The 27,715-nt window shown below is 45.4% G+C and overlaps 1 protein-coding gene across 1 annotated transcript in view; it reads right to left on the reverse strand.

Moving 5' to 3' along the window:
• LOC124619380 (probable peroxisomal acyl-coenzyme A oxidase 1) overlaps nt 1–27,715 on the reverse strand; it is a 96,151-nt gene that overhangs the window by 55,433 nt on the left and 13,003 nt on the right. Inside the window, exons 2-4 of the mRNA XM_047145718.1 lie at nt 15,508–15,664; nt 15,204–15,372; nt 7,237–7,360 (exon numbers count right to left, since the gene is read on the reverse strand). Of these exons, the coding sequence (XP_047001674.1) occupies nt 7,237–7,360; nt 15,204–15,372; nt 15,508–15,664 (450 nt within the window). The remainder of the gene's footprint in view (nt 1–7,236; nt 7,361–15,203; nt 15,373–15,507; nt 15,665–27,715) is intronic.

Consider the following 27,715-nt stretch of genomic DNA (forward strand, 5'->3'; position numbering starts at 1 on the left):
CTCGGTCCACTCCGCAGGAGGTACCATTCAGGACACGGAGGGTGTTGAGGGATCGCAGACAGTGAGCCAAAAGATAGGAAACGTGGGAGGATCAGCACAGTTTTCTGTCAAATATAACACCCAAGAATTTAGCGACGTCCACGAATGGAAGGTTAACGGGGCCTAGATGTAGGGAAGGCGGAAGAAACTCCGTTCGACGCCAAAAATTAACACAAACGGTCTTACTGGGAGAAAAGCGGAAGCCGGTTTCGATGCTCCAAGAGTGGGGGCGATCGAGACATTCCTGAAGAAGTCGTTCAAGAAGGCTGGTCCGTTGAGAGCTGTAGTAGATTGCGAAATCGTCCACAAAGAGAGAGCCCGAGACATCAGGAAGGAGACAATCCATAATTGGATTTATGGCAATGGCAAACAGTACAACACTTAGCACAGAGCCCTGGGGTACCCCGTTTTCTTGGGAGAAAGTACAGGAGTGAGTAGTGTTTACCCGCACTCTAAATGTGCGCTCTGCAATAAATTCGCGAAGAAAAAGGGGCAGCTGACCGCGCAAAGCCCCAAGAGAACAGTGTGTGGAGGATGCCTGTCCTCCAACAGGTATCGTACGCTCTCTCCAGATCAAAAAATATCGCTACTGTTTGGTGCTTCTGGAGAAAATTGTTCATGATACAAGTGGAGAGAGATCAAGATGGTCAACTGCAGAACGATGCTTTCGGAAACCACATTGGGCAGGTGTTAAAAGACTGCGGGATTCCAGCCACCAAGCTAAATGGCAATTCACCATACGCTCCAAAACCTTGCATACACTACTCGTGAGAGAAATGGCGCGATAGCTAGAGAGAAGATGTTTGTCCTTTCCAGGTTTCGGAACAGGAACGTCTGGGAAAAGTACTGTCAGTCCAAATTCGATTATAAAGGCGAAGGAGTTAACGCAGACTATGGTATGATAAATGCAGCAACATTTGGATGTGGATACCATCCGGTCCTGGGGCGGAGGAGTGAGAAGAAGAGAGTGCATGTTGGAGTTCCCACATGGAGAAAACAGTATTATAGCTTTCGTGATTTTGAGAGGAGAAAGCAAGAGGTTGCCCTTCCGTTGCATGTTTCTTCAGGAGAAATGCTGGCGGGTAATTTGAAGAGCTCGAAATCTCAGCAAAATGTTGATCCAATGAGTTAGAAATTGCGACGGGATCCACTAATGTATCATGTGCGACAGTGAGCCCAGAGACCGGGGAGAAACTATGCGCGCCAGACAACCATCGAATCCAACTCCAAACTTCCAAGGAGGGAGTGAAGGTGTTAAATGAGCTAGTAAAGAATTCCTAACTTGCCTTCTTGCTACCGCGGATGACGTGACGGCATCGCGCATGGAACTGCTTATAGCAGATACAGTTGGCCAAAGTAGGATGGTGTCTGAAAACGGGAAGAGCACGTCGCCGCTCACGTATTGCGTCACGGCATGTCTTGTTCCACCAAGGAACTGGGGGGGCACCGGGGCGAGGTATTGAACGTTCCGCAGCTGTAATAATAACGTCGGTAATATGAGTGACCTCATCGTCAACACTAGGAAAGTGACGGTCATCGAATGTCGCTAGAGACGAAAAAAGTGTCCAATCGGCTTGGGCAAATTTCCAGTGTCGCGGGCGCATATATGGCAGTTGTGGCTGCAATTGAAGGACACATGGAAAGTGGTCACTCGAGTGTGTATCAGCAAGGGCGAACCATTCAAAGCGCCGAGCTAGCGGAACAGTACCGACTGAAAGGTCCAAATGAGAGAAATCTGTCGTGGAGGCAGACAAAAATGTAGGGTCCCCCGTGTTGAGGCAAACAAGGTCCGCTTGGTGGAAGACATGTATCAATAGTGAGCCACGCGGACAAGGATGTGGAGATTCCCAAAGCGGGTGGTGGGCATTGAAGTCCCCAACCAGCAAATATGGGAGCGGAAGCTGACTAAGAAGATGAAGGAGATCAGCTCGTCCCATTGGTGTGGACGATGGAATGAAGACAGTACAAAGAGATAAGGTATATCCAGAAAAGGAAAGACGGACAGCGACAGCTTGGAAGGAAATGTTTAAGGGGATTGGGTGATAATGGAGAGTATCATGGAGAAGAACCATGAGTCCTCCATGTGCTGGAGTGCCCTCAACAGAGGGGAGATCAAATCGGACTGACTGAAAATGGGGGAAAACAAAGCAGTCATGGGGACGCAGCTTTGTTTCCTGAAGACAGATGATGACCGGCGAGTAGGATCGTAAGAGGATCGACAATTCATCCCGATTGGCTCGAATTCTGCGGATATTCCAATGGATAATGGACATAGGGTGGACAGAAAATGGAAGAATGTGACCAAGGTTGCCATCAACTCAATGACTGCTCAGAGCTTGCAACCAACACCGTGGAACGGCATTCAGCCGAAGGCAGAAGATCCTGATCCATAGGTTGTTCAGGAGCAGCTCCAGCCACCAGCGATCGGCCGGTTGATCGGCCGCCAGCAGTGCACCTCGGCGACACAGAAGACGGCCGAGGGCGGCTACCGCCAGGTGGTGCTGTAGATGAGACACACCGTGGCGGAGAAGGAGAGGAACTGGGTTTCTTATTAGCCTGCTTGGAAACAGGATGTTTAGATGAAGGAGGAACTGACAGTTGTGAAGTTGGGGTACGTAAAAAATCTTCACGAGTAGGCTCTTTTTTGGAAGTCCGGGTGTCTGACTTTTGGGCTCGAGATTTAGCAGAACCCGATGAAGGGTGAGCCCTAGAGTGAGGAGGTGAAAGTGGGGAGGTTGAACGGGCGATCTTTGCGCTGGCTGATCTGACGACCGTGGCACTAAAGGTGAGATCACAAGTCTGCGTGGCCGCCTCCTTTGTTGGCAGAGGAGAGGCAAGGACACTGCTGTATTTACCTGTCTGAGGCACAGTGGGCTTTCGACTGGCGAATAATTTTTGAGCAGCAAAGGTCGACACCTTTTCCTTCACTCTGATTTCCTGAATGAGCTTTTCGTCTTTAAAAATGGGGCAATCTCTAGAGGAAGCAGCGTGGTCACCCATACAGTTGATGCAATGAGGAGATGGAGGTGGACAAGCACCCTCATGGGCATCCTTGCCACAAGTAACACATTTGGCCGGATTGGAACAGGACTGGCTGGTATGATTGAACCGCTGACACCGATAGCAACGCGTAGGGTTTGGGATGTAAGGGCAAAGGGAAATTATCTCATAGCCCGCTTTTATGTTCGATGGGAGTTGAACTCTGTCAAATGTCAAGAAGACAGTACGGGTTGGAACGATGTTCGTGTCAACCCTTTTCATGATTCGACGAACAGCCGTTACGCCCTAGTCAGACAGGTAGTGTTGAATTTCCTCGTCGGACAATCTGTCGAGGGAGCGTGTATAAACGATCCCACGTGACGAATTTACAGTGCGGTGCGCTTCCACCCAGACAGGGAAGGTGTGTAGCAGTGAAGTACGCAGCAATTTTTGTGCCTGGAGGGCACTGACTGTTTCTAACAACAAGGTGCCATTTCGTAATCTGGAACAAGACTTTACAGGACCTGCAATTGCGTCAACACCTTTCTGAATGATGAAAGGGTTGACCGTGGAGAAGTCGTGACCTTCGTCAGACCAAGAAACAACAAGGAACTGTGGCAACGATGGAAGAACTGTCTGTGGCTGAGACTCATTGAACTTACGCTTGTGAGCACACATAGTAGAAGATGAGGAAACCATTGCAGAAGGATCCCCCATGATTACCGGCGTCTCCGATGGCGTGCTCCTCCCATGTGGGGGCCCTCTCTGTGGGCACTCCTGCCTTAGGCGATTGTTCACACCTCAGGTCACACCTCCCGAGAAATGGACGGAGGGACCAATCGGCACTTTCGGAAGGTATCAGCTCGGGTAATCACCCCTCCCTGGGCCTGGCCATTACCAGGGGTTACGTATGTGTGCTACCTGTCTACCCGGGGCGGGGAATTACGCATTACCCCATCACCGGCTACGCATGAAAATGCGTGGATTGGCCTTCAGACACACACAGGGAGGAAAAAAGAGAAAGGGAAAAACAAAGAAAGGGAAAGGAAAGAAGAGAGGTCTCAAACGCCGCAGCGGAGTAACGGGTAAAGAGAAGAGGTAAGGAGAAGAGAAGGACAAAGGAAGGATGAAGACGAGCAAGCAGAGAGAGCGAAGAAAGCGAAAAATGTGTTACATTTTCAAGCGTCCGTCTCCAGACGTAGGCACAAAACATACTCCCAGAGGGGGAGAAAGGGAAGGAAAGAGTAGGAGGTGAGGGGGAGGGGGGAGAAGTTGGGGGATGGGGAAGGACGCGGAAAAGGAAGGTGTGCAGCCCGGAAAGCTCGGGGTCCCGTGCTCGCTATGCACGTATCCACAAAAGAGTTGTGGACCCCCTGGGGGGACACATCAAGGTGTTGCCGGTTGGTTTCATGTCACTCAAAGTGGTGTGTCAAAGATGTGGAGAAATTAAAGATAGACAGGATATGTGAACAACAGACCTCTCAGTGGTCATCCTCATAAGATAATACCAATGCAGGATTGTGTCTCCAAATGTCGGCTTGCAGGTGCCCATCATCAACTGCCAGAAAAATTGGAAAAGATTTCTCCTTGGCAACAGGTATTTGTATCTCAGACCAAACACTGCGTAACAGATTGCAACAGGGTGATCTCCATTCCAGAAGACCAATGAGAAGTTTTGCACTGAACCGATGTAATCGAAGGGCCTGGGCTCCTGCACATCAACATTGGTCCTATTGCAGAATAGAGTAATGTCATGTTTGCTGACGAGACCAGGATTGGTTTGCGACCGGACACTAGACGTGCTAGGGTTTGGAGAAGTGCTAGACGACACCAGGAATGCCGATATGTTCAGGAAGTCCATCTGTTTGCAGGTGGAAGTGTAACGTTTTGGGTGGCAATAATGATGGGATGGCAGATCCCTCTAATTGCTACCTAAGGCAATTTGACCAGCCCCTGATACTTACAAGAGGTCCTACAAATGATTGTAAGGCCCTACACACATGAAGTCAGTGTACCTTCAAAGATGCAACATCAACTGGCCAGTACAGTCCCCAGACATGAATGCAATTGAGCATGCATGGGACCTGTTGAAGGTGACCATTGCACAGCGTCCAACTCCACTTGACAATCATCAGGACCTCACTGAAGCTGCCACTGAGGAGTGGGACCTCACACCCCAAGATAAACTTGATGATCTCTTCCAGAGTGTGCCTCACAGAGTGGAAGAACCATCCATGTGTGGGCAGGACATACTCACTACTAACAAGGGAACTTCCCCATCGCACCCCCCTCAGATTTAGTTATAAGTTGGCACAGTGGATAGGCCTTGATAAACTGAACACAGATCAATTGAGAAAACAGGAAGAAGTTGTGTGGAACTGTGAAAAAATAAACAAAATATACAAACTGAGTAGTCCATGGGCTACATAAGCAACATAGTGGACAATATGAGAGTAGGAGTGCCGTGGTAGCGTGAGCAGCTGCAGAACGAGAGGTCCTTGGTTCAAGTCTTCCCTTGACTGAAAATTTTACTTTCTTTATTTTTGCATAGTTATTATCTGTCCGTTCGTTCATTGACATCTCTGTTCACTGTAATAAGTTTAGTGTCTGTGTTTTGCGACCACATCGCAAAACCGTGCGATTAGTAGATGAAAGGACGTGCCTCTCCAATGGGAACAGAAAACATTTGATCGCAAGGTCATAGGTCAACCGATTCCTCCACAGGAAAACACATCTGATATATTCTATACGACACTGGTGACGGCATGTGCGTCACATGACAGGAATAAGTTGTCGACCCACCTAACTTGTACACTTGGCGAATGGGTAAAAAGATTCTTCTACCTTGCCCGATTTAGGTTTTCTTGTGGACGTGATAATCACTCCGAAAAAAGTGATGAAAACATAGGAGTTTGTCACATAAACTGAAAATAAAAAATTAAACTTTTCATTCGATGGAAGATTTGAACCAAGGACCTTTCGTTCCGCAGCTGCTCACGTTACCATGAGACCACGGCGCTCTTGCCTTTCTTTTGTCCTTAATGTTGCCTATCTTGCCATGAACTACTCAGTTTGTATATTTTGCTTATTTTTTCACAGTTCCACACAACTTCTTCCTGTTTTCTCAATTGATCTGTGTTCAGTTTTTCAAGGCCTATCCACTGTGCCAACTTATAACTAAATCTGAAGGGGGTGCGATGGGGAGGTTCCCTTGTAAGGATAATCATCATGATGAGGTAAAGATTATCACTGTTTTTATTGCAAGATGTACACTTAAGAGAGGGTCTGCTTTGCTCTGCAAGGATTTTTTGTAACTAACCACAATTGTTCTTGTTTTCAGAAGGAACTATGTTTATTTTGTTAAAAAGGTGTTTTAAAAACCTCAATTGGTTTATTATAAGAAGTCATTGTAGTACACTCTATGATATTCCAGACTTTTGTTGAGGTGCGTATATTCTACTCCAGCCAGGGGCAGTCAAGGTTTTGCGGTCACTGAGTACAGTTACTATGTGGGTCTGAGATGTGCATCCACTGAAGATAGTTACTGTCATGACTATGAACTACTACTTGTAGAATTACATTAGGCTAAATGGAGCATATATAAGCACTGACCTGGTGTTAAGAGGCATATATATTTTTAAATTGATGTTCGAGATAATCATTGTAAATATGCTTGAGGTGCAGTAAATTTAAAATGAAGTAAAACTTAAATTCATCTGTGTTGTTTCCAGTTATTTGGTAACCATTCAAAGCAGTTATTTAGTAGTCAGTGAGGCAAGAAGACCATACAGAGGACTCCTGAGGCATTGAAATGTACAAGTGAGAAACGTTATAACTTGAGTTGGTAGTTTTTGCTTTAATAAAATAAGTCCACCCACAAGTAACTCCCTTGGCACCCTCCCCATCCAAGTAAAACAAGCACTGCACATATGTCTGTAACAGGCAGAGTTCCATGACCCAACAGTCAAAACTGTATGTCATGAATAACAAACTGTACTGAAAACACTGCACAGAAAAGAAAGTCAAATAAAACTTTCGTTTGTGGGCACACAGCTTGAAGGCATGTTAAGGTAGCAATTTTCAATCATGATATAATTTGAGAACATACAGATATTTTTTATGATGATAATGGGTATGTTTAGCATGCTGCATACTCTATTTATATCAAAAAAACTTTTAAATGTGCTAAAGGGTGAAGGAAATGAAACCATAACTTACATCCACCAGGCCACCATTTGTACGATGTTAATGTAGGAGAATTCAAAACAAATTCTTTAGTTTTAGGATCGTAATGTGCCGTTGTCTCCAGCCCTCTAATAAAAGTACCATGTCCCAGTTCCGTCTGAAAATAATGAAAGATGAAAGATATAAAACTAAAATTAGGGAACTTCTATGAGTTTCTTTACATTTAAAATGAATGACTAACAATTACATAATTCTTAACTCACACATATTTGTCTATATTGTTCAGTGATCCATTCCTGTAAACAGTTGCACAAATGTTAACAAGTACTAATTTTGCTATCTGATGTTTTCATAAAGCAATTTTTCCAGAAAAATCTACATCAACTACCATCACAAAGAACTAGCAACATACAAACTTATAAATGAATGCACAAGGTGGCAACCTATCATCAACGGTGCAGCTCTTCCATAATGTCAGCCTGACAACAGGATCCCTGTCAATACTGAAGCCAAGGAGTGAGTTGGTTGGTTGGTTTAGTGATTAAAGGGCCCAAACTATGAGGAAATCAAGCTTCCCACCCACCCACCCACACACACACACACACACACGCACACACGCACACACACACGGAAAAGGCAAGTCAACAAAAGTACACACCATAGAAGGGCCTAGTGTACGAAACCCAGTGAAAGAAAATCTCAAGGTCTACCAAATGTCAACAAAGTCTTGAGAAAGGAACAAGGAAGAAGGAAAGGGGGGAAAGGAAGAAAAGTGAGTGAGGTGCTCTGTCCAGGGAGCAGAAAGAGGCCCAAAAGGCAGAAAGTGCGATGGGGGACATATCCCTGCAACTTACGAGCGTCACCCCACCCAAAAATACTAGGAAAAAACTACAAGCATGGACAGGGTGAGAGATGCACAAGAAAACAGAGGAAGAATACCATATCAAACAGAGCACACAAGAAGGGAAAACAAGAGGAGAAAGGGAGATAAGGTGAGGACTGGGGCAGGTCGCCAAGCCCAGACAGCTGCTGTCCTTTTGGGGCAGAGGAGGCAATGGGCGTCCTGGCATCCCCTCAATCGGCCAACAAGGATGAGGCATCATCCCTTAGAGAAGAACCATAAAATCAGGTCAAACACTGAGGGATAGTCCGTTAACACCAAGGATAGCGAATCAGTAAGATTATGCGTCTGCTGCAGGGCAGCTAAGTTAGGACAGTCCAGCAAATTGTGGACTACTGTAAAACGGGCACCACATTGACAGTGGGGCAGATCCTCACAATGGAGGAGATGATCATGAATCAGCAAAGTATGGCTGGTGCGGAGACGACAAACAGTAGTTTGTTCAGCAAATTCAGAGTATGCCAGTCTGTATTCCTGATCCTTAGAACTTAACGGCTTAATACTAATCAAATGTCTGATTCTGGAATACCAATCTCAAAAGGTGGCTTGCCAGTAGCCAATTTGGCCAGCCTGTAACCGAGTTCATTCCCCGAGACCCCAACATGACCCAGGGTCCAGATGAAGACCACTGAATGTGCACATTGTTCGAGGGCAGAAAAGGAGTCAGGTTCAGAGAAGCCGATCTCCATATGCAGTTTCCACGTAACCTGTTTGGCCAGCCTGTCAGCAAGTTTGTTGCCTCTGATTCTGAAGTGACCTGGGGTCCAGACAAACACCACAGAACGACTGGACCTTACCAGGGCACAGATGGACTCCTGGATGGTCGCTACCAAAGGATGACGAGGGTAGCAGTGGTCGATAACTTCTAGGCTACTCAAGGAGACAGCACACAAAAGAAACGACTCCCCAGGGCACGAATTGATGTGCTCAAGAGCACGAGATATAGCCACCAGCTCTACAGTGAAAACACTGCAGCCATCAAACAAGGAATGCTGTTCAATATGTCTTCCATGGACATACGCAAAGCCAACGTGACCATCAGCCATCGAGCCATCAGTGCAAACCACTTCATGCACTTGGTACATGAAGAATGAACAGGAAATGGCAGCGAAGAGCCACGGGATTAACTGAGTCCTTAGGGCCATGTACTAGATCCAGGTGAAGTTGCGGCCTGGGTGTACACCATGGAGGTGTACATGAATGGACCTCAAGTATAGGTGGTAAAGGCAAGGACTCCAGTTCAGATCGTAGGGATCAGAAGCTAACTGCAATTATAAGCCCTGACCTGGGCTACTTATGCAGGAGATGAACTGCCATGGGTGGGAAAAGGAGATGGTAATTCGGATGTGTAGGAGAACTACGAACATGTGCAACATAACTGGCGAGCAGTTATGCATGCCTAACTTTCAATGGAGGGATCCCAGCTTCCACCAGGATGCTGGTCACCGGACTCATTCCAAAAGCTCCCATCACTAGTCAAACGCCACAGTGGTGCACTGTGTTGAGTAAACACAATGCTGAGGGCACTACCAAACTGTAAACCAGACACCCATAGTCAAGGCGGGATTGAACAAGGGCTCTGTAGAGCTGCAGCAGCATACAGCAATCTGTACCCTAGTTGGTGTTGCTCAGGCAGCGTAGAGCATTGAGCTGCTGCCAGAACTTCTGCTTAAGCTGACAAAGGTGAAGAAGCCAAGTCAAGTGGGCATCAAAAACCTGTCCTAAGAATCGATATGTCTCCACTACAGTGAGTGGATCATCATTAAGGTAAAGTTCTGGTTTCGGACGAATGGTACGACACCGACAGAAATGCACGACTTTGCGGCTGAAAACTGGAAACCGTTGGCTAGAGCCCATGAATGTGCCTTGTGGATGGCTCCTTTTAGGTGCTGCTGAGCAACACCAGCACTGGTGGAGCAGTATGAAACGCAGAAGTCATCTGCATACAGAGTAGGTGTGATGGACGGACATACAGCTGCTGCTAGACCATTAATGGCCACTAAAAATAGAGACACATTCAATACAGAGCCGTGCGGGATGCCATTCTCCTGGATATAGGGGACTATGGGAGGCACCACCTTGGACACAGAAAAGTACAAAGCGACAGGAAATTTTGGATAAAAATTGGGAGCAGGCCCCAGAGACCCCACTCACATAATGTGGCAAGGATATGATGTTGCCAGGTCATGTCCTAAGCTTTTCGTGAATCAGAAAAGACGGCAACCAGGTGTTGGAGTCTGGAAAAGGCTGTTCAGATGGCAGACTCGAGGAACACAAGATTATCAGTGGTAGAGCGACCCTGGCGGAAACCACGCTGTCATGGAGCGAGTAGGCCACTTGACTCCAGGACCCAACCTAGCCGCCGACACACCATATGTTCTAGCAGCTTACAAAGAATGTTGGTGAAGCTGATGGGCTGATAGCTATCCACATCAAGTGGGTTTTTGGCAGGTTTGAACACTGGTATGATGGTGCTCTCCCACCTCTGCAATGGAAAGATGTCATTGCACCAGATCCGGTTGAAGATGATGAGGAGCTGTCACTTGTAGTCAGACGAGAGATGTTTAAGCATCTGACTGTGGATCTGATCTGGCCCAGGAGCTGTGTTGGGGCAATGTACAAGGGCACTGAGGAGCTCCCATTCTGTAAATGGGGAGTTATAGGGTTCACTGTGGCATGTAGTGAACGAAAGGACTTTCCCTTCCATCCGCCGTTTGAGAATGTGAAAGGCTGGGGTTAATTCTCCAATGCAGAGACTCGAGTATAGTGCTCAGCAAAGTGCTCGGCAATTGTGTTTGCGTCGGTAGATAACACGCCATCGATGGTAATGCCAGGGGCACCTATTGGGGTCTGGTACCCAAAAACTTGTTTGACCTTTGTCCAGACTTGGGAAGGTGACGTAAGGCACACAATGGTCGAGACATACCTCTCCCAACACTCCTGTTTTCACCTGGTGAACACAGGCCCAGAGCCATTTAAAGGCTATAAGGTGCTCTGTGGAAGGGTGCTGCTTATGTCACTGTAGAGTTTGCCGACACTCTTTAATTGCCTCAGTGACTTCTGGCGACCACCGAGGTACCGGCTTTCACCGGGGGCACCCCAAAGAACGAGGGATCACATTTTTCACCGCAGAAACCACCTGCTCAACCAAAACATCGATGGCACCATGTGGGGAGGAGCCACATTTCGGACAAGCCCTCCACCTCCCCAAACTTATCCTCTAAACGCTCAATGAAAAACTGAGGCTTCATTGAAACAAAGGAGCCCCATCACCTCTTGTACATACGAGGTACTGATGCAAATAAGGTTTGCTGCCATCCTTAGCTTGGTGTTCCTCCCATGGTGTGGCCAGGGAGGGGAATGATTTAGGGTCATACTTCCTTGCAGTGTACTGAGACGTGGAAAGCTTAGAGACTCCTGGTGTGTGATCACCAGCAAGTGATGACACAGTATGCTTCCTCGCGCATCATCTGCCCTGATGCCACACCTCCGACCAGGGGGGCTCTCCACGGGTGACACTCAGCCACAGCAAAGGCCACCTGGCAGGATGCCCATGGCCAGGATTCCCGATGCTCCAGGGTAATGGACATCTACTCCTTGGCACACGTGGGGAGTTAATGGTGCAGGTATCAGCAGAGCGATCCCTGTGTGGTCAGGGGGCTACAACCAACAGGGTACATGGCAGCCCCACCACAACAGACTGGCTACTGTGCTGGATATCAGGTGCAACCAAGCAAACAGGTCCATTATCATCGTCATCACAGAAAATTATGATGCACAGTGGATGGACGAAAATGCACCCAGGAGGGTGATCTCACCCAACAGTTGGAGAATGAGTGGAAGTGCAGACCCTCTTCAACGAAGGATGCGAGAGGTCTCAGCACATGATGGATGCGATGCACCATGTAAGGCACCCTTCCTCAATTGACTCGCTCTTTGGGAAAATTTGGAAAAAATGGAGGTCAAACCCGACAGGGGACCATCACATACAGGCCGAAGCGTGAGAGACTCCTTTTAGTCACCTCTTACGACAAGCAGGAATACCTCAGGCCTATCCTAACCCCTGGACCTGCAGGGGTACATAACGGGGAAAGGGTTTCACCCCAAGCCAGCATGTCTGGCCCTAGTCCCAGGAGGTGGCTGAGGAGGGGAGGGTTTTGAGGAAGCAAATGTAGGAGCAGGGAGAGAACAGTTCCTACTGAAGACATGGTCACAGAAGAGCGGCCAGAAACATGGTGCTTTCTTGCTAAGCTCCACATTTCTGGCCACTCTTCTGTAGCCATCTTTTCAGACAGGAGTGGTTCTCTCTCAAGTGCTAAGCATCTGCCCAAGTAACACCCACTCCGATCAGGGCTCACTCTGTGGGCACCACCCAGCTGCAGCAAGGGCTGCCTGGCACAGTAGTCATTGGTAGGAGTTCCAGTACTCCAAAAAGATGAGCTCCTATGCATATATAAGGCAGTGACAGCTCAGGTACCAGAAGTGTGAGCCCTATGTTGCCAGGGGGCTCAGCCTGATAGATACTTAACTGCCCCACCACGTGGGCAGACGACACATTCTGGTGACCTTGCAGAAGGGGGCGGGGCTATGGCAGAGAAGGACAGAGGAGAAGAAAATGCTGGAGATGCTAGGGATGGAGGTCAAACCCCAGGGGGCAACAGAAAGAGCTGGAAAGAAGGGAAAGTGAAAACATCGAAAAACAAGGCAGAAAGGAATTGCAAAACTGAGGGAATAGCTGGGTATTCATAGAGGAAAACACCATGGGAGAAAGAGGGGAGGAGGGAAAGAGTGGGTGTGGGGAAGTGAATGGGAAAGGCTGCAATAGTTCAGGGCCTCATGCGTGCCACCCATGTACCTTCAAAAGAGCTGTGAGCCCCTTGAGGGCCCAGGATGTGTAGTCTAATATGCAGCACCCACCTTGAAGAAAGATACCAGCCATTTCCTCGCAAAATAGCTTTCCCATTATAAATGTACACAATTCCTAAAAAACTAATATGATTGTGGTCTGAGGTCCTGTGATGATGATGTGGCCAGTAGAAATGGAGAACAAGTTTGGATTGTTCGATATTGGGTACGTAGATCAATTGTGACAGTTTCAAGTAATGACATCAGCATATCCCTGAAATGATTTAGAAAAAACCACAGAAAATCTAATTTTGAAGGTTGGACGAGAATTTGTCACCCCCACCCCCCCAAGTGCTACCTCAGTTCATAAACTACAGCACTTGGTAAAATTTCTTATACTTTTCTCGGATGTGAAGTGCAGCCAACAGATAACATGTAAGTGAATGGACTTGTAATATTTGGGCTGGGAAAATATTTTCCTGGAACAAGGTGGGTAGATGAGATGGAAATTATGTGAGACTGGGCAATAACCCACTTGAGAAAGTTAAGGGAAATGAGTCAGTGATGGCTTTACCAACGAGCCATCTCATCTTCTGCCTGAAGTGGTCCAGCTAAAGGACTATGGGCCTTCATATCTCTGAAATATAAGTTCACTCAATCACTATTCTACTTCTCGATGTAACCATGCTAAGGATGACAGAGTTCACACACAATGTTGTAAGTGGTTCAACATGAACAGCCTAAGCATGCACTATATCAATCACGACATGTTGGTCGTTATGAATGATCTATCTGCTGGCAAAATATGTGCACATAATTTTAACATGGTACAAAGCAAACTGATATTTACAACTTCATCATTTACTTAAACTTACATCTAAGTGAAAAGTAATTATTGGGAATGCAATGTATGTTCTGGCTCACTTTGTTTACATTTGTGATGTCAGATGAGCAAGGTCATTGATCTAGAGATGTTATCAGCCTTATAAGTGATGCTGTCATCCTTACCGGTGGCAAGCCACACCCCAATTCCACCTCCCCCTCCCCTATCTCCAACCAATCACAGCAAAGTATTAAAAATGAAAGAATCAAAAAAATCCAAAATGGTGGAAATAGCCCAATTGTGTTAGTACGAAATTTAAAATCTCTCATCTCTCCAGCTGATCACAGTAAAGTATTCAAAGGAGGCATCCAGTTGGAAAGTAGTTTTAATAAATAATTGAATTTTTAAAAATCCAACTAGTCCAATTGTGAAACTTTCTGTCAGATTAAAACTGTGTGCCAGACCGAGACTCAAACTCGGGACCTTTTCCTTTCGCGGGCAAGTGCTCTACCAACTGAGCCTCGTCTCCTACCTTCCAAACTTTGCAGAAGCTCTCCTGCGAACCTTGCAGTCCAATTGTATTTAAATTACAGTGCACTCTGACTTTGAAGTGACCTTCAAGGTAATCACATGATCATGCAGGTCAAACATGACATCATAAATGACCTCGACATATACACATAAAGTCATCATTCTTATTAGTGACATCATCACTCAATAAAATTAATCAATCAACTAATAAAATGCCTTTAAAAAATCCTCTCTCTCTCAATTGTATTTTATAACCGCCCTCCCTTTCCTCTCTCCAACCAATCAGAGTGTAGTATTAAAATGATTTGTAAAACTGGCAACAGTTAGCTCTGGTGTAGAAATGATGCCAAGTTACATTATTTACAAAAGATATTTATCTCTGGTGTAAAAATGGTGTCAAAGTCACATTATTTGTGTACATGTACATACCTCTGGCATAATATTAAAGTGATGCCATGCTCAAAGACATGCATAATGTACATAAAATGGTGCATAAGCCCATATATGTATTTCAGACATTAAATTTTGTAATCTTTACCCACAAAACCTGTCTGCATTTGTACGTCAAAAAATACTGTACTCGTTGAGCTCATTTGTGGCCTCTGTCATGTAAAGTAATCATCTCCCCCCCATCCCTTTCACTTCCACACATAAAAACTGTGTCAAGTTACCTTTCCATTGAAATATATTACTGACGGAATGAAACAAAAAACACTAACATACTTGGTTAGCATCCAAATACCAATAATATATATGTATATTAAAGGAATGTTGATATCAAACTTAATTTTCCGTCTAGTAACTTCAGAATGTCTTTCAATGTACACTATATTTGCTATGCATATGCTTCTTTTTACACAACAGTACACGCAAAAAGCACAAAGCTAGCAGAAGAAATACCTGCGCATATGTTCCAATGATGTCACAACTCCATGCTCTTCCAACCCAATATGCCTGTTGTTCCACATTTCCTTGGCCCATAATTGTTGGAATAAACATGACAAAGTGAAGCGCAAATGGATTTCCATCATTCAGAACCGCACTGCCAAGCATACCACCCAAAACTTGCCTAAAAGAGAAAAATAGCGGTAATATTTAATAGAAAGATATTAAAAATGGAACTTTGTCCTTATTGCTACATATAATTTAAGTAGAGTTAATGCTGTTTTTTTTGGAAGTAGCTGCAGCATTTTAAAGTACATACCTGTAACCATCAACACTTCCACCTCCTCCACTGGACTCATTTACTTTCTTGAATAATGCACAAGCCTTCTTAATAGAATTCTCAAATTTCTCCTTGTGGCTCAGATATTCATTAGGAACGTCATCTCTAAGTTCTGCATCCGACAGGAAGAACTGTTCTGCAAGTTTAAACAGAAGCCTATAAGATTCACAACAAATCAAAGACTTAAAAAGTATATTTTACTTTTTAATAATAGTTTTCAAAACTCCACCAGCAGTACCTAGTGAATGGATTGAATAGCTGAGTAGTTGCTGTTGCTAGTCCCAAGCCTGAACAAGGTGGGTATAGAGAGCATTAAGGAAACATCATAAGGCAGCTTCTGCACTTAAAAATCACAGCTGCCAAGAGATGCCTAATGCACTGTTGTATTTCACTAATGATATCTAATATTGTCAGATGTCGTGCTGAAAGTATGCCGGTAAAAACATACTGAATCTTTAGGGCCAACACTTTACATCTCAGAGTGTCTAGTTTTGTGCCATGCCCTTATGACAATGTACTTCCTGTACCATGACGAATATTATGACATGACAGAAGGCACAGTGACGGTATCCCATTGTCTCCAGCTGTTGTGAACTAGTTCATGGAGTACAATGGTAAGCAAGCCTGAACTCAGTGATGCTGCATGTCTTGCTTGCTACGCTATGTTGATGACATCCTAATGATATGACCTGATGGTGCAAATGCACTGCAGTGGTTCATCAGTCACATGCACGGTGTCCATCCAAATATTAAATTTACTATTGAGATCGAGGGGAATGGCAACCTACCCTTCTTGCACGTTTTAGATGAGTGAAGGCAGGAGGCTGGGGATCATCATTAGAGAAAACCAATGCACAGTGAACAGTACTTGAGCACAAACAAGCTTTCACCACCCAGTACATGAGAAAGTGATAATTAACATGTTAGTATGCAGAGCAAGATTATTTCTCACAACAATCATCTGCAGTGTAGAATGAAATTTTTGCTCTGCAGCAGAGTGTGCACTGATATGAAACTGCCCAGCAGATTAAAACTGTGTACCAGACAAACTCAAACTTGGAACCTTTGCCTTTCGTGGGCAAGTGCTCTACCAATGAGCTACCCAAGCATGTCTCATGACCCATCTTCACAGTTTTACTACTGCCAGTACCTTGTCACCTACCTTCCAAACTTCACAGTAGCTCTCCTGTGAAACTTCCAAGACTAGCACTACAGGAAGAAAGGATACCGCAGAGACGTGACTTAGCCACAACCTGGGGGATGTTTCCAGAATGAAAATTTTGCTCTGCAATGGCTCGTATGCTGATGTGAAACTTCCTGGCAGATTAAAACTGTGTGCCAGACCAAGACTCAAACTCAGGACCTTTGCCTTTCGCAGGCAAGTGCTCTACCAACTGAGCTACCTAAGCATGACTCTCAATCCGCCCTCACAGCTTTACTTCCTCCAGTACCTTGACTCCCACCTTCCAGACTTCACAGAAGTTCTCCTGCGAAGCTTGCAAGATTATCACTCCTGGAAGAAAGGATATTGTGGAGACATGCAAGTTCCACAGGAGAGCTTCAGTGAAGGTTGCAAGGTAGGATACAGTAATGTTGTGAGGATGGGCTGTGAGTTGTACTTGGTTAGCTCAGTTGGTAGAGCACATGCCCACACAGGGAAAAGGTCCTGAGTCATAGTTTTGGTCCTGCACGCAGTTTTAATCTGCCAGGAAGTTTCATATCAGTGCACACATTGCTGCAGAGTGAAAATTTTGTACCGGAAACATCCCCCAGGCTGTGGCTAAGCCATGTCTCTGCAATATCCTTTCTTCCAGGAGTGCTACTGTTGCAAGTTTCACAGGATAGCTCTTGTGAAGTTTGGAAAGTAGGAGACAAGGTACTGGCAGAAGTAAAGCTGTGAGGATGGGTTATGAGTCATGCTTGGGTAATTCAGTTAGTTGAGCACTTGCCCATGAAAGGGAAAGGTCCCAAGTTTGAGTATTGCTACAGCACACAGTTTTAATCTGCCAGGATGTTTCATCTACCATCTAAATTGCAGCATTTAAAGACATGTGTCAGGGAAAATGGTTACATCAACTGGCACACTGCAAGGGACTTCACGTGCCACCGACATAGGACACCCCATGAATAGCAAAAAGAAGCCAAGCTAGCTGCATTCCTTTCATACTGTGTGGCCATGAGCAGCAAGATAGGACGTGTGCTGCAGACACATGGACTGAGACTAGTGTCCCAGCCTGTCTCAGAGATACACACAGGTAAAGGTGATGTAATTCTGTTATGATGTCCCTGCGTGGCAGCATCTGTATAACTATTCACACTGTTGCTGAGCACTTGTGACATATTAAACAAAAAGAGCTTGAGAAGTTGGCCATAAATGAACGTCGCCTGGAAAACAGACAAAGAATACTATTTGAAAAGATGAGTTTCTTGGCTTATACATCGCCATTTTGGGATTTCATCATAAAGGAGGTCGCCAAAATTAGAATAAACCAAAATTTTAATGGGGACTAGGGGTACACTTGGTAGGTCACAGGGATGTACTTTGGACGTCAAACAAAAGCAAAGATAGGTTATTTGAATGCTTGTGGATGAAGGGGTGGGGGGCAACATTTCCAAATGTGGTGCCTGTTCCTCCTGTTACTGATGTCACTGGTTTCACAGTAGGCCAGAGCTCGTATGAGTGCCCAATTTGCCTTCCTGCACTTGTGCACATTGGTCCTCTCTGGAAAGTTTCACTCACTGCTATCACACCTACATAAGTAGCAAATGATCTCATTCCCAGTAATTGGTGGCTCTTTTCCCCTGATGATGACAGCAATGATCACCATCAAAAGCTCGAGTGTTCTATTTCAAGTGACGCTTATATACCAAACAGATTTTATGAGTATTTGTATGAGTATGAGTTGATCAGTTCCCACTGTGGGTCATTGATATTATAGTCATTTTTGTTTTGGAAAGTGTACAATCTTACATTTCTCAGCATTTGAAGCAAGCCATCAATCTCTGCACCTCTTTGAGATCTTATCAAGATCTGACTGTATATTTGCACAGCCTCTTTCAAACAGTTAGTTTGATAGATAACTGCAACATTTGTGAAAAGTTTGAGGTTATATTAACATCTATAGGGTTATTCCTTCAGTTATGCATGCCTATCTTCTAGGCTACTTCCAACATGTGTTATTAGGTGTGTTAGCTATTGATTGCTATTTGATTATTTACATGTTTTCTTTAATAAGAGAGCTCTCAAATTCTTTAACTTAATTCCTGTTTTATCTTTTAACTACTGTATATAAAGATTTAATTTTTCTATCTGAGTAATTAATTTAAGACATTATTCAAATTTATTTCCTTAATGTTTTGATCAATATCCATATGACAGCACAATATTTCTTGTAATATAGAATTAGTTTTCTGTTTTTCCTAACTATTTCATAAAATCTCCTTCTCCTTGCACATAATTCGACGTTCTAGTGTTCAAAAACTAACATGCTACAATTGAAGCCATTTTGGAAAAAGTGGAAATCAGTTATTGGTCAGTTTTCAACATCATGCACAATATTTTGAACACTACAAAGGCTGCTGCTCACTGGATTGTGTAACTCCTCTCAACCATTCAAAAAGCCCTCCAAATGGAAGCAGCAGTGGAAATGTTACAGTTACATCAAGCCAATCAGGATGGCATCTTTAGCGTCCTAATCACCATGGAAGAGTGTGGGTTTACTGCTTTCTGTGTAATTCTCGATATTTCCTGGCAATATCTTGTAAAATGTTTTAATAATAAATATGTGTGTTTCCAGTTTTTACTGAAAAACATGTTTTACCAGTTTCAGATTATATATATGTTTCTAGCTCTGTCTAGTAAAGCGTAGTGGTTTTTTAAGCTGAGCTTCCAGATGATGGCAGATTTTTCACTGTTTAAGCCCTCCTCCCTTCACTGGAGGTATAGCACAAGTTGTATGACATACACAAAACTGGGTTTTGTAGTTCAAGTGAAATGATTATATCCATAGATAGATGCTTTTCGTCATCATTGTCATCATCATCATCATGTCACAGCTCCAGTTCCCTGGGTGCAGATGAATAGCCTTTTACACCTTTTTTATTGTTCTACAGCTCTTCCTCGTGAACCCCATCCCAAAGGAGACCACTTTTGTCACAATGTCCTTCTTCACTAAGTCGATTCTTGGCTGTTTGAAATGTCTTTTCCGATTTATAATCATTTCAAGGAATTTCTTCGCTTTCCTGTTTCCTTCCATCTGTTTCGCATTATCATACCATCTTAATCTTGACTCGTGCAGTTTTTCCGGTACACTGAGTTTACATCTGCATCCATTCTCTTCCTGACAACTTCATTTCAGCAGCTTTGTTGCTTTTAGTCTATAAAAAGTTACAGAAATGGATTACAAACTGGGCATAGGAAATGTGATTCATTCTGACACACTACGTTAATCATATTCACAACTAAGTCTTTGATCTCCTTACATGCCAAGAAAGCAGTAGCACTTTCAATATCAGCACTTGGAGCAGACTTCTAACCAAAGTGCCAGATATATTTCACAAAGCCTACAAAATGTTTTAAATGGGTAAGTTGCATTTCGTTGAAAACCTTTCCATTTTAGCAGGAAGAAGAAACTGTGTATAAAGTATTCTCTGTTTCCTAAGAGTTCAAGATTTTAATTCCCACTATTAGTTACACAAGGCCTCCACATTAGCAGCTTCACCAGTCAGTTGCTCCTGATGGTGACTGTTGGGGAAGCCATTGATTGGTTGGTTGGTTTGGGGTATAAAGAGACCAAACTACAGGGTCATCAGTTCCTTTTTCCTGACACAACCAAGGTTCAAGGTACAAAAACATCCAACACCACGCCTAAAAAGAAAACGAATGGAATGAACAAAAAACAGGGAAAACATACACCACAAGGAAAAGCAGAAGAAGGTATTAAAACCATAGAGCAGATGGTCTGGGCTAGCTGATCACAATAATAAAAGAGGATGAGCCAGCCACTCTGCAACCATTAAAATGTCCACCCCAAAAAGACAAGGCAAGATGAACACATGTAGAGAAAAAGACGACCACCAAGACAAACAAATGCAAAGAAAGTGCAACAGAGTTAAAATGGAGGGAGAGTGGCAACCTCAGAGAGAAGGCTAAATATCCATCCTTAGATGGTACAATAAAAACTGCCCTCAGGAATAAAACGTAAAACTAAATCTTCTGTTGAGGCATTGTCGCCCAACACCGAAGTTAGGGTGCTGGGAAGGTTAAAAGTCTGCTGCAGAGTGGCTAAAAGTGGGCAGTCCAGCAAAGATGTGGACAACAGTCATATGTAAGCCACAGTGACACCGATGTGGGTCCTCACAATGGAGAAGGTAACCATGCATTAGCCATGTATGGCCAATGCGGAGCCTGCAGAGAACCACAGATTCCCTGCGAGAGACCTGCATGGAGGTCTTCCACACATTTGTAGTCTCCTTATAGGCACGCAGTTTGTTGTGTGTACTGAGATTATGCCATTCCGTCTCCCAAATCTGAAAAACCTTGCGGCGTAACAATGATCACAGGTCAGTTACAGGGATGCCGATCTCCAGCAGTGGTTTCCGTGCAGCCTGTTTGACCAGCCTGTCAGCTAGTTCATTTCCTGGGATTCCAACGTGGCCTGGGGTCCACACAAACATGGAACGACTGGACCATTCCAGGGCATAGATGGACTCTTGGATGGTCGCTACCAAAGGATGGCGGGAGTAGCACTGGTCGATAGCTTGTAGGCTGCTCAAGGAGTCAGTACACAGAAGAAATGACTCACCAGGGCATGCGCGGACGTGCTCAAGAGCATGAGAAATGGCCGTCAGCTCTGCAGTGAAAACACTGCAGCCATCTGGCAAGGAGTGCTGTTCAATATGTTCTCCATGAACAAACATGAAGCCAATGTGACCATCAGCCATCGAACCGTCAGTGTAAACCATTTCATGGTCCCTGTACATGTCAAGAATCGAGAGGAAATGACAGCAGAGAGCTGCGGGGTTAACCGAGTCCTTAGGACCATGTGAAAGGTCTAGGTGAAGCTTCGGCCTAGGTGTACACCATGTAGGTGTACATGAATGGACCTAGAGTATAGGTGGTAAAGGCAAAGACTCCACTTCCGACAGAAGAGATTGGACGCGAACGACAGAAGAGATTGGACGCGAACCGCAATCTTAAGCCCTAACCTGGGCCTCCGATGTGGGAGATGAACCACCGTGGATGGGAAAAGGAGACAGTAATTCGGATGCTCATGGGAACTATGAATGTGTGTAATGTAACTGGCGAGCAGTTGTGCACACCTAACCTTCAATGAAGGGACTCCGGCCTCCACCAGGATGCTGGTCACCAGACTCGTCCTAAAAGCTCCTGTTGCCAGTTGAATGCCATAGTGGTGCACTGGGTCGAGTAAATGCAATGCTGAGGGTGCCACCGAACCATAAACCAGACTCCCATAGTCAAGGCTGGATCGAACAAGGGCTCCAGCACTGTAGAGCGATCTGCACCCCAGTTGGTGCTGCTCAGGCAGCGGAGGGCATTGAGGTGCTGCCAGCACTTCCGCTTCAGCTGATGAAGATGAGGAAGCCACGTCAATCGGGCATCGAAAACCAGTTCTAAGAATCGATAAGTCTCCACTACAGTGAGCGGATCATCGTTAAGGTAAAGTTCTGGTTCCAGATGAATGGTACGACGCCGACCGAAGTGCATGACTTTGCGGCTGAAAACTGGAAGCCGTGGGCTAGAACCCATGACTGCGCCTTATGGATGGCTTCCTGTAGGCTATGCTCAGCAACACCAGTACTGGAGGAGCAGTACGAAATGCAGAAGTCGTCTGCATACAGAGAAAGTGGACCAATGGCCTGACAGCTGCTGCTAGACCATTAATGACCACTAAAAATAGAGAAACTCTCAGTACAGAGCCATGCGGGACCCCATTCTCCTTTATATGGGGGGAACTATGGGATGCACTGACTTGGACACAGAAAAGTACAAAGCGACAGGAAATTTTGGATAAAAATTGGGAGCGGGCCCCAGAGACCCCACTCATATAATATGGCAAGGATATGATGTCGCCAGGTTGTGTCCTAAGCTTTTTGTAAATCAGAAAAGACGGCAACCAGGTGTTGGAGTCTGGAAAAAGACCATTCGGATGGCAGACTCGAGGAAAACTAGATTGTCAATGGTAGAGCAACCCTGGCGGAAACTGCCCTGGCATGGAGCCAGTAGGCCACATGACTCCAGGACCCAACACAACCACCAACTTACCATACGTTCTAACAGCTTACACAGAACATTGGTGAGGCTGATGGGTCAATAGCTATCCACATCAAGCAGGTTTTTACTGGATTTGAGCACTGTATTGATTGTGTTCTCCTGTCATTACGATGGAAAGATGCCATCACACCAGATCCAGTTGAAGATGACAAAGATACGTCACTTGTAGTCAGACAAGAGATGTTTTATCATCTGATTGTGAATCCAATTTGATCCAGGTGCTGTGTCGGGGCAATGTGCAAGGATGGTGAGGGGCTCCCACTCTGTAAATGGAGCAGTATAGGGTTCACTGTGTTCAGTGAGAGGGATTTCCTTTCCATCTGCCGTTTGAGGGTGCGAATTGCTGGGGGATAATTCTTTGAGGCGGAGGCTCGAGCACAGTGTTCAGCAAACTGCTCGGCAATAGCTTTTCAGTAGATAACACACCATTGACGTAAACGCCAGTAACACCTGTCAGGGTCTGGTACGCACACCACAAACATGTCTGATCTTTGTCCAGACTAGGGAAGGTGACACATGGCACCCAATGGTCGCGACGTACCTCTCCCAACATACCTGTTTCTGTCTTTTTATAAGTTGGCGAACACGGGCATGGAGCCATTTAAAAGCTATTAGGTGCTCTAGGAAGGGGTGCCGCTTATGTTGCTGTAGAGCTCACCAACGCTCTATAATGGCCTCAGCAACTACCAAAGTACTGACTTTCGCTGGGGACACCCTAAAGAACAAGGGATCATGTTTTCCGCCACAGAAACGATCGTTCTAGGACCTGCTCAACTACCACATTGATGGTACCGTGTGGGGGAGATTCAAGGGTGACAGCAGAGGTGAAACTTCCCAGTCTGCCTTGTTTAAAGCCCATCTTTGTAGATGTCTGGGGTATGGTGCTAGGGGAGTGACAGAAAGATGGGAAAGTGCTCACTACCACACAAGTCATTTTGAGCTCTCCAGTGGACCGATGGGGTGCCATGAGCCACAATTAAATGTGTGGGGGCCCCAGTATTTAAGAGGCAGAGGTCAAGTTGAGACAGGAAAGTTTCGACATCTCTACCTCAGGCAGTAAGCACAGTGCCACCCTACAAAGGGTTATGGGCGTTATAATCTCCCAAAAGTGGGAAAGGTTTAGGGAGTTGATGAATCAGTGCAGCCAATGTGTTCAGGGGCGGTGCACCATCTGGAGGAAGATATAATTTGCAGACAGTTATTTCCTCTGTCGTCCTTTCCTGACAGCCACAGCTTCAAAGAGGGGTTTGAAGCGGCACATGTTCAGTGCATACTGAGTTCAGGACATAGACACAAACTCCACCTGACACTTATTATAGTGTTTCCTGGAGGGCTATGCAGAAAGCTTAACTGTTGCCGTAGCTCAGCCAGGCGGTGGAAAAAAACTGCAGCAATTCCACTGGAGGATGGCGTTATCAAGGGGTTGGGAAGGCATGAAGCATGCAAGGAGGCAGGTTATGCCTCAGGATCACCTGCTGCCACCAATTGAGTACTTGTATCCATTCCTTTTGTGGATGAGGCATTAGTGAGATCCAGGTCCTCAGGGGACGCTGAGATCTCCACCTCATCTGCAGGTGCAGAACTCCTAGGGACTGGTGGTGTTGGGGCCACCAGAGGGTCCTTTTTCTTAGCACACTTCTTTGTTTGCTTGCCCTCTCGCTTCTCCTTAGGGGCTTGCTGGGAGGACTTTCTAAAGTAGCTTCAGGTACAGAGGAAGACCGTGAAGCTCTTCGTCCAGCAGCTTTTGGCTCCTTTAGCCACTGGCGCGTGTGTGCTGTGGCATTAGTGGATACCTTCGGAGAGAGGGTCCCAAGGGACCCCTTCTGCATGAGAGTAGCCAGAGGAGGCTGTTGCTTCTCTGGCTGGGTGGAGGGGACCGATGTCCCCTGCGTTTGGGGGGGGGGGGGCTTGCTCCAAAAATGGGTACTGTGCAGTTTGGCAAGCGGGGGGAGTGCTGCTCTCTACAGTTGATACAAGTGGGAGGAGACGCACAGTGAGTATCTGGATGCGGTGAACGTCCACAGTCTCGACATGTGGTGCTGGAAGTGCAGCGGGAAGACATGTGCCTGAATTTCCAGCACTTAAAGCATCGCATAGGGGGAGGGACGTATGCTTTAATGTCACAGCAATAAACCATCACCTTGACCTTTTCAGGCAATGAATCACCCTCAAAGGCCAAGATGAAGGCATTGGTAGCAACCCTGTTGTCTTTGGGTCATCTGTAAATGCACCGGATGAAATGAACACCCCTCCATTCTAGACTGGCGTGGAGCTCGTCGTCAGACTGCAAGAGGAGGTCGCTATGGAAAATAATCCCCTCAATCATGTTGAGGCTTTTATGGGGAGTGACGGAAACAGGAATATCACCCAGCTGGTCACAAGCAAGTAACACCTGGAACTCGGCTGGGGATACTGTCTGAATCAAGACTGCACCACTTCTCATCTTGGACAGTGCTGTCACTTCCCTAAACTTATCCTCAAGATGTTCAACAAAAAATTGAGGCTTCATAGTTAGAAAGGAGTCCCCATCCATTCTGCTGCAGACTAAATACGAAGGCGAATATGGCTCTCTTCTTTCTGTAGCCCTAAGTTTCTCCCATCTTGTAGTGCAAGAGGGAAGTGATTTAGATTATATCTGTCAGCATTGTACTCAATCTTGCCCTTCTTAGACTCTGCTGGCGCCGTACAGACACCAGCACGAGATGACTTAGTCCACTTCATTGCGGGTCATCCGCCCTGATGCCACGCACTCTGATCACGGGCTCTCCCCACGGGTGCCACCCAGCCACAGCAAAGGCCACCTGGCATGATGGCCGTTGCAGGGAGTCCTGGTGCCCCAGGAAGACAGGCATCTACTCCTTGGCATACATGGGGAGTTTACAGCTCAGGCATCAGCAGTGCAATTCCTGTGTTGTCAGGGGGCTACCACTAAATGGGTATATGATGGCCCCAGCACAATGGACTGGCTACTGTGTTAGATATTTGGTGCAGAGAAATCCAATACTGTCATGGGGGCGAAAGAGGACAGGAGACAATGGAAGAAGATGACATACCCAGGAAAGTGTCCTTGCCCAAATAGTTGAATTGCAGGTGACAAGAGGTTCAGGAGGTCAAATCTAAGGACACTATGAATAACTCATGCACCTCGTAAGGTGTCCTTCCCCATATGGCCCGCACTTCTGTAGAATTTGGGAAGTGGCACGTCAAACCATAAAATGGGACTTGAACTTATAGGACCGGAAAGTGTGAGACTCCTTCTAGTCGACTCTTACGACAGGAACGGGGAAGCCATTGAAAGGTCACGCTCACACCCAAATCAGGTGTGACAAGACAGAGAATATTTTATCCAAAGACACTGACACGAGAAACTTTCTTCCAGCAAAAACTTTCATGGAGTCAAAATTCTGAATCATCATGGATGAAATCAAGTTGTTAATGAATTTCTTGCTGGCCTACAGAACTAATTCCCCCAATCACAGAGTCATTCAGACATAAAATTCTTAGCAAAGATTTTTGACCACCTTCACGACTAGTCTAAAATCTTTTCTCAGTATTCTTTTGACTACAGAAAATAGCTGCATACAGCCACCGGCATAAAAGTACACGATGTGTACAAATTTTCAGCACATTTCAGTAGGCCACACTATGTCTATAAACACGCATCGCAGAGTAACTTCATGCTCAACCGTTGTTGTACTGATATGTTACTGCAAGAAGGGCTGTCAGCATGCGAAGTTCTGCCTCATAGTGGTTGTGTGAGATCAACAGTACCAGGTGACAATCACTACAGACAAATTAGAGCTTGTGGGCACAATGACGAGACTGCAACAGAACAGGAGTGCAACTGGTAGCTCTGTGTCAATTCGGACAATAAATAACTGATCAATCTAGTTCCTCATTATGAACAGCAGTACAAATGCTGCAGTATCATAGTCCACAAAGAAGATGGACAAGTTAATCCTTAAAATGGAATTCATGTTAATGGCATTGGGGTCTCTTCACTGCATGTCAGGATTCATCTGATGCCTGATTTTCATCATAGATATTTGTGGAGGCGGCTAGGCATCAGCATCTGTCTCAAGCATGCTGTCCGACCTGTTGTAAGATGAGGGTAGACTCGTTCCTCTCATCCTGGAGACCTACCCTTCCTTATTAACCTCGCCAACCTAATCCTCCTTCCCCATACAGAGAATAGTTCTGAAAGCTAGTGGAGCATCTTGTACTTTTACGCAGGATAGTCAATAAATTAGCTATACTTTCATCATAAGATACCGTTAAATTTCTCGCACTACCTTCTGCGCATGCATGCGTACAGTTGTACCACTGCAGTCATGCATGTGACTTTCAATGCCAAACACATTAACTGCATTCTCTTAGTTACACCATTAACATGTCCACTCTACTACTAGTTTGCACCAAAGATGTGTGATGATCTTTGGTTGCATGGTGTGAAAGGAGCTGAAATTCTTCATAGACTTTCAGCACAATACAGGGACTGTACTATGTCATGGCAGTGTTTATTTGCTGATTGAGATGTCTGAAAGTTGCTAGACTAGTGTGACACATGAAGAGGGAGCAGGATGCCCATCAACATTCACCGTGGCCTGAAAGACTCAACGAGTTCAGGAGATGAGTTTAGCAGATAGTCAGGTTACTATTGACACGGCAGCATCTTCTTCAAATGTAGGTCATGGTTCTGCCTATCAAATCATCTATAACTGATACTGAACCACAGCATTTAAGCACAGTGGGTATCAAGACAGCTTACTTAAGAACTCAAGGCGCAATATGTTGACATTCCTATTCTTACCCAACTGTTTCAACAGCGAAGGTGATTCACTTTTGATGAAATGTGAGTTTACCACTATAAGCCAGAGTCAAAACATCAAAGTA

The sequence above is a fragment of the Schistocerca americana genome, chromosome 1 (genome assembly GCF_021461395.2).
Source record: "Schistocerca americana isolate TAMUIC-IGC-003095 chromosome 1, iqSchAmer2.1, whole genome shotgun sequence".
NCBI classification, from domain to species: Eukaryota; Metazoa; Arthropoda; class Insecta; order Orthoptera; family Acrididae; genus Schistocerca; species Schistocerca americana.